Consider the following 8,052-nt stretch of genomic DNA (forward strand, 5'->3'; position numbering starts at 1 on the left):
GCTAGAGTATTAAAAAAAGATTTCTTATAATAAAATAGAATATAATAAGAATGAACAATGAACACAAACATAGCTGAACAGTCATTTTACCTCATCACAATTAAACACTAAAACTTGTCTTCCAAGAAGTCCACCCAGGGCCTTGACTGACTCGGTCTTCCCGGTGCCTGCAGGCCCATAGGGGTTTCCTCCCAGTCCCATCTTCATGGCCTGCGTGAGGGTCAGGTAGCACTTGTCCGTCAGAGGAGTGTAAACCAGCTTGGGAGCATTACCCTGTAATGGGGAAAAAGAAATTCAGACACCCAAGATCCAATCACACAGACAAGTATTAATATAGCCAGAAATTCCAGTTAAAAGCTTAAAAAGGAAGGAGATGGGGCACTTGCGGGCAACCCAGGCACCAATCCCTGCACTACATGGTGCCCGAACACAGGCAGGCATAGCCCAGAGAGTTTTTCCACTGCCACGGTCACTGTCACAGAGCAGAGCCACACAGCATCTCAGCCCTATTGGCTGTCCCGGGTTTTCTGGGTTCTGCTTGAGAGATAAACACCCCCAGTGCCACCAAAACATCTAGTAGAGCATGTGACACTATCCCATGAAAACACTTCAGCTTATAAACGGACATTATTTCAATGTAAAAAAAGCTAAAAAGGTAAAAAGTTGGGATTCTCAACTTTAAAATAATCAAAAAATACTTTAGTAAAAGAAGCTTTCTAAAGCACAAACTAAAATTTAATTCACTAATTGCTACAATCGTGTATTTTATTTATCCCCAATGAATATATAGTTACATTTTCTAAAAAGTCTCTCAATAGTACCAAAATTACTTGAAGAAAAATAAATTGATCCCTGGCACCATAAGATCCCGAGTTCCACTTGAACAAATCCCTGAGTCAGGAGTCAGCAGGATTTGGTGCGAAGACAAAGAAACAAACAAACAAAAAAAAAAACTACTAAATTTGGAAACTAAGTAAAATTCCAATTCCATCATAGTTTACAGAGTCACTCCATAATTTAGATAAATGCAGTAAAATCTCTAAACTTAAAATGGGCCTGTTATACTGGCAGGCCAGGGGGTTAAGGGTGGTGACATGGGATGAACGCAGGCAACTTTGGTGAGAGGAGGTCAACACTGACGGTGGGAATGGCCTTAATTCACTGCCACCATATGCCTAAAATCCAACTATAAAGAACTTTGTAATTCACAATGGTTTCAATAAAAATTAAGACAAAAACATTTTCCCCATTGAAAGAATCAGCTCTAGCTCTCCTAGCAAGTGCTTACTTATAGAACTATATAGTTGAGGGGCCAGAACAATACTACAGAGAGGAGGGTGACTGCTTTGCACATGACCCCTTGAATTCCCACAGGTATTGGCCAAAACCCAAAAACAAGCAAACAAAAAACTGTCCAGTCAGTTCAGGTGACTAGGAATTGTGATAGAAAAAGACAGAGAGTTATGTAGTATTATATATATATACATACATATATACATATATGTAAATATGTATATATGTATATATTCAAATATATTCCACATATACGTATTTCATATATGCACCACATCTGCATAATCCACTCATCTGTTGTTAGACATCTAGGTTGATTCCAACTCTTAGCTATTGTACTGACCACTGCAATGAATAGCGGTGTACATACATACTTTTTGGGCCAGTGTTTTTTTGTCCTGGAGATAGATACCCAAAAGCAGAATTGCTGGGTCATATGACAGATCAACTCTTAGTTTACTGAGAAAATTCCATATTGCATACTACATAGCTTTATGAAATGATAAAATCATGTAGTTTTCTGCAACACGGATGGAACTAGAAGATATTATGTTAAATGAAGTAAGCCAGAAGAAGGATAAATACAAAATGACATCACTTGTAATGTGGTATTTAGAATAATTGCATGAATAAATGCAATGGTTTAAATATGAGGTATCTAGAACTCTCTTGGACAAGAGGAGGAAAGAAATTGAGTAGAGGAGGAGAAACACAAATATGAAAAAATAGAGGACAGGGGCCAAGAGGTCTCAGACGCACTGATGTTATTAAGAAAGAACAGAACTAAATATCCAGGCCATAGTCAATGATGAAATAATGACACCCAAAATTTAACAATCAAAATTAAAATGAATCTGTTATGCTGGCACTCTTGGGGCAAGAGTGGTGGCATAGGATACACTCTGGAAACATTGGAGGAAGGTAGCACTGGATTGGCCCTGAAGCATTATATGTCTGAAACCCAACTATGAAGAACTTTGTAAATCACAATGGTTTCAATAAAAAAAAAATTTGAAGAAAAGTAAATAAAAAGTCAGAGAGAACAGAGCTAGATCTTTTGAGAGTAAGTACAAGAACTAGGTTATTTGTTTGAAATTTTTCCTCAGAAACTGAAAACAAACTATTATGGCATATTTACAGCTGCATTATTTTTTACCTCATTTAAGGAGGCAGAACTTAAATAGTGTCTATTAAGGTTGCCTATATTCATTTCCCTTGGAACTAAAGATGAATCTCACATTCCATATAAGAACATCCACGGAAAACAATATGGAAAAGGGTGTGATGCTAGTCTTGTATGTACCTCTGCAGTTAACCCCAGTTAGATTCTCCACACCACGCAGGGTCCCCAAGCACCAGCAGGGACATTCCTGAGCATGGAAGAGCACAGGCCATCTCTGCCCTCTAAAAAGGTACAACAATAGATTCAAGTTCATTCTGGCCTCATGGGCAATTCTGTCAGCATGCTTTTCTCATTTGTCAGTGGTGGGAGGACCACACCAGAACATCTATGAGAGCATGGGTCAGCCCCAGTGCTGTGCAGAAAGGCACCCCAGATGACCGCCTATTATACTGGGGATGAGGGTGCCCTCTATGCTAGAGATGGAACCCAGGCATGTGCTTTCTACTTCTTGAGTCACATTTCTGCTCTGGGAAAATGGTTTTAAAAATTTCACCAGCATCACTTCTTGGCTATTTGGCTAAAATCAAGTGTCCTCTATCCAAAGACAATATATTAAATGGATTTTTGGAACAGCGAGTTGGAATAGGAGTATGCTCAGTACACTCCAAGCATCAACCTGGTATCGCAGTACTTCCAGAAATGGTACACCAAAAAATACAAAAAATTTTCCCCAGAAAATAGTATCTTCCTAGCTACATAGAATATTTTCCCCAGAAAATACTATCTTCTTATTTTGGATAACACAGAAGATAATAACACACAGAACTCTTAAAGAATACAATGAAAATTAAAGTTTCCTGAATGTAAAATCAGATTAGTCATAAAGTCAACATTTATAACTGGAAAAACAAAACATTTATGATAAAAGTCATACCTGATATTCATAAGTATATTGAAGTTCAGAATCCACCATTTGAACATAACATGTATGGTCACTTTTCATGTAGAATCTAACTTGTTTTTTCCAAGCCCAGTCTTCAATTGTATGAACTTGAATCTTGTTTAACTGCTTTACCACATCAATATTATGAATAATATCAAGAATAAGTGCTTTAAGTTTAAGCTCCAGAATCCCAGATTCTGTTTACAAATAAAAGCAATGATCAAAAGTCTTAGCTGTAACATGTATATGTAAATGGTATCTTAATGAACTTTTAAAGTAGTTTCTTGATATACATAAATGGTATATATAAATCAAGCATGCCCCAAATTATCAAATCCAAATCGGCAGAAAAGGCCCACTTTCCCATACCAGTATTCCCAGGGTCCTCAGAACTCGTGTCAATGTTGGTGTAGTGCTCTAACTTATTCACCAGTTCAGTTTCGATCTGATGAAGGCTATGATCTTTAATAGCATTTTCTACATCTTCGGTGAATTTAATCTGTTCTGCCAAGCACAAGATCTAGGAAAGAGAAAAATTATTGAAAAATTCTATAAACATTTCCCCAAGTTCCCAGGTGCATATCAGAACTCACTATTAACATGCACAAAACAGTCAGTTTCGGAAAGCACTGTTCGCTGCATCCCGTATCCTATCAGAACTGCTCTCCTCAGAAGGATTCCTCCACAGACTAGTCCTAGAACCAAAGGCCCATATAATTTCAACTCTGCCCATAAACTGCTTATTTTTCACCAAGTGGTACAACAGTGTGAAGGAGCAATGCATTGTTTTTAAAAGGTAATCTCTGAACAACCAAAAATAGTTTCTCCTGTGGTAGTATGAGCATATATGCATAGATACATACATAGACATGTTCTTCATGTTCAAAGCTGTTCACAATCCCTCGCAACACATCTCCCCTCCTACCTAGGACTACCAGGTATGGCACTCCTAACAAACATAAAATAAAGTTTAAAAAAAATAACAGCCAAAATCTATTTCCAAAATTTTAGTTATGTCAAAATAAGATCTTAACTTTTCAATCCAACAACATAAACCAGCAATAAATCAGGATAAATATCTGTGGAGCCGGAGAGATAGCATGGATGTAAGGCATTTGCCTTTCATTCAGAAGGATGGTGGTTCGAATCCCAGCATCCCATATGGTCCCCTGTGCCTGCCAGGGACGATTTCTGAGCATAGAGCCAGGAGTAACCCCTGAGCACTGCTGGGTGTGACCCAAACCCCCCACCAAAGATAAATATCCATGGGTCCAGAGGGATAATAAAAAAGATAAAGTGCTTATCTTGCAAGGAGCCAACCTGGGTCCAATTCCCAATACAAAACATAATCCTCCAAGCATATCCAGGAGTGATCCCTAAGCACAGAACCAGGAGTAAATCCTGAGCACAGTTGGTTGTGGCTCAAGCACCCCTTTAAAAAATGGCATGTATTGGGGCTGAAGCGGTAGAGGAAGCAGTAGGGCGTTTGCCTTGCATGCGCAAACCTAGGACGAATCAAGGTTTGATTCCCTGGTATCCTATCTAGTCCCCCAAGCCAGGAGCACATAGCCAGGAGTAGCCCCTGAGTGTCACTGGGTGTGACCCAAAAACAAAACAAAACAAATCCCAGTCCAGTGTTAGAAGTATATTTTAAACCTATCCCAACATTCTACCAGTCCAATTGTCATCTTAATTGATCTACCATCAATTAATATCATCTACCAATTATCACCTAAATTGATCCCGAGAGAAACTGGGGAGTAGTGCTGAGAGCTAGAGCCTCTCCACTAAGGAGGAAACCAGCCAGTTCTCCTAGTCCTACCCTGGCAGAGTCTCCTTGTATCTTAGAACACCATCTGCATGCATCACAGAAAGCCAATGGCACCAACTAGAAGGAAAATCCACCATCGCACAGCTCATCTCCCCCATTTTACTACTGAAGAAATGGAGACCCAGAAGTTAAGCAACATGCATGCGTTAACGGCCAGCTAAGAAATGCTAGTAGTGGTCTCTGGTCTCAGGCTCGAGGATAGTCCTCAGACCCCTCGCCCACCTCCACTCTACACATCAGTCCCTGTTACCTGGGAAGGGAACAGAGATGGGTCAATTGCACCTTGAGAACTTCGCCCAGCTGTAACGCATTCTGTCAACAACTGCTTCAAAGTCTGCTTCATTTCCGACGCTAAATCGTTTAACCAAGTCTGAAAATAAAGTTGGGAAAGTCACACAGCAAACTCAAGGGCATAGGGGTACAGTTCAAGGGCAGGTGCCAGCTCCATCCCACCATTGCCCCAAATGGCTAATGTAGCCTTCTGCCCACCCTTGGGAAAGGCTAGCATGCACCACAGACAAGTGTGCTATCTCCTGTGCATGGGCAATACCAGGGCACACAACAATATCAGGGGTAAGGCCCAGCAAGCACAACCAAGTGTGGAAGGACAAAATGGAGGAAGAGAACTATTCATGTTTGAAAAAAATTATAGGAGGAATAGAAGGAATAGTGATGAAATGCATGACTTGTAAGAAGCTTAGGTTGGATTCCCATGCCCAGGAGGGGAGAAAGGGCACATTCCACCCGCATCTCTCCCAAAACAAGATGGGGACCTTTCTTCTGAGGCGCACATCTCCATATCTCCACACTGATACCCTAAGATGATGACTTTTATTCCAGATTCACATCCCTGCATCTCCTCCCACTCCAGACAGGAACTTTCTTTCCACGCATTTTCCCATTTGGGGTAAATGACCTACCATCCATACTTGGGGGTGCATACTTTGTTTTTTCCATTCTGGAGAAGCCCAGATGAACTTCTCAAGTGATTCTTGAGCACAGATCTTTACCTCTCTTGTTGCATCCCTTTATTTCTAGAAGGAGTTTATTTCAAAAAGAGAGAGACCAAAACAACTACTTACCTCTACATTATTTGATAGAAGAACTTTGTTTTTAAAAGGTACAACCTCTCCCTCTAAAGACTTCATAGCAATTATATGTTTTGATTCCTCATCAAAGCACACACTGTTAATACCTATAATACAGAATTTTATATTGTAATTTGAAACTTGATGAGAAGGGACTAATGATGCAATTATGAAAATGAATGTTTACCACATATTTACTCATAAGCCATCACAATGCAATGTAATAATATTCCATTATGTGACATAACAAAAAATTCCATAATAACCAGAAGAAACAATCCCAATGTCCAACAACATGGTAAGGATGACTGTGAGACACTAAATGACTTGCAGCAATAATAGGAAACGAAATACTGTTGGATGTTCCATTTCTAATCAATAATGATTTAAAATACTGATGCACAGGGAGTATAATACATATCCCATCCCCATGTGTGTTTATATATATATGCATGTATATGTGTGTACATATAGATATAATATATATAACCAATGTCCTCAGCTGAACCATGGAGTGATGACTCCCAGCTTCCCACTTCTGCCTCTGTCTCTGTTGATATACTCCCACTTAGACATCACTCAGGATGTGACGACAGGTCACGTCCTCAGTCATGGCCTTTTCTCTAACCTACCACCCAATCCCGGCCCACACGCTGGCCAGTGAGAGAGCAGTGGTTGCCACCTTTCTACACCTGTCTGCCAATTCTAACTGGAAGGGCATATGCTATTCTAAATTCACCTTCTTCCCACCTTGCCACGGTTTATACATCCTTCCATTCCTCTTGCTTCATGATGTCATAAGCCAAGCCAAACACACACACGCAGAGGCACCTCAATTCCACATACTTATGTGCACCAGGGGGCCAACAATTTGCTAGTTCACTAGTTTATCTGCCTAACTGAGCTGCTTTCCTTTGGACCTGTGACTTGCACTTCATTCAATGATTTAGCGAGGAGCACAGTGTTCAGCTGGATGGACAGCTGGCACTCAAGAAAACGCTGCTGAGTCCATCTTACCTGCAAACAGTTTCTTAAGGTGAGACTGGATCACTAATGGGTTAGTAGACTGGCCCAGGATCTCTAGCAAGTCATCATCACCAATGAAATAAAATCTTGGAAAGGCTGAGCGCTTTTCCTAAAAGAAAAAATTAAAAATAAATAAATGCCTTATCCTTTTAAATCATTTACACATCAATTACTTTACAATTTGTTTGACAAAAAACATGCCTGCAAAAATTCATTTAGTGATTTTTGACATCTCTGAAGCTGATCAAGGATTGTGAGTAAAGAATTTCTGATTCCTGCATGAGTAGTAAGCGTTGTTACTCTGTTGTCTTTCTTAATGTCAGTCATTATTGATCTACAAAAGAAAAAAGAAGTATTTCCACCTGAAAGGAAGTTTGGCCTGCTTAAAACAAAAACAAACTTACTAGTAACATTATTCTAAAAGTCATATGTTATTTACGGTACTTTATTTCTAACAGTGCTGAAACTTAACAATATTCCATGACCACTTTTATGGGAGACTCCCCTAAAATGCTCAGGGGACCCCCCATAGAAATACATGGCTTAGCTTGGCCTAGCTTAATTATGTGGATTTGATGGTGCTCAGTTCCAAGGATGTGGTGGGCTCAGGCTCAGGGTGCTGTGGGCCATAAGGGATTCGGTACTGATTGGGTAGAGACAGATGTGGCAGATTCAATGCCAGGATCAACTCAAGGCCATGCACAAGCATCAACTCCAGGCTGTAGCCTCTATCCCCAGCCACCACCCC

General features: G+C 40.0%; 1 protein-coding gene and 1 pseudogene across 1 annotated transcript in view; one reads left to right on the plus strand and one right to left on the minus strand.

The window, feature by feature from the left end:
• The window catches only part of DYNC2H1 (dynein cytoplasmic 2 heavy chain 1), a 150,079-nt gene that overhangs the window by 89,145 nt on the left and 52,882 nt on the right, over positions 1–8,052 (minus strand). The window contains 7 exon segments of the mRNA XM_049778603.1: positions 91–273; positions 3,351–3,556; positions 3,729–3,879; positions 5,441–5,560; positions 6,273–6,385; positions 7,296–7,413; positions 7,506–7,638. Of these exon segments, the coding sequence (XP_049634560.1) occupies positions 91–273; positions 3,351–3,556; positions 3,729–3,879; positions 5,441–5,560; positions 6,273–6,385; positions 7,296–7,413; positions 7,506–7,638 (1,024 nt within the window).
• LOC126016818 (uncharacterized) lies at positions 2,974–3,129 on the plus strand (annotated as a pseudogene).

Source organism: Suncus etruscus, chromosome 8 (assembly GCF_024139225.1).
Source record: "Suncus etruscus isolate mSunEtr1 chromosome 8, mSunEtr1.pri.cur, whole genome shotgun sequence".
Classification (NCBI taxonomy): domain Eukaryota; kingdom Metazoa; phylum Chordata; class Mammalia; order Eulipotyphla; family Soricidae; genus Suncus; species Suncus etruscus.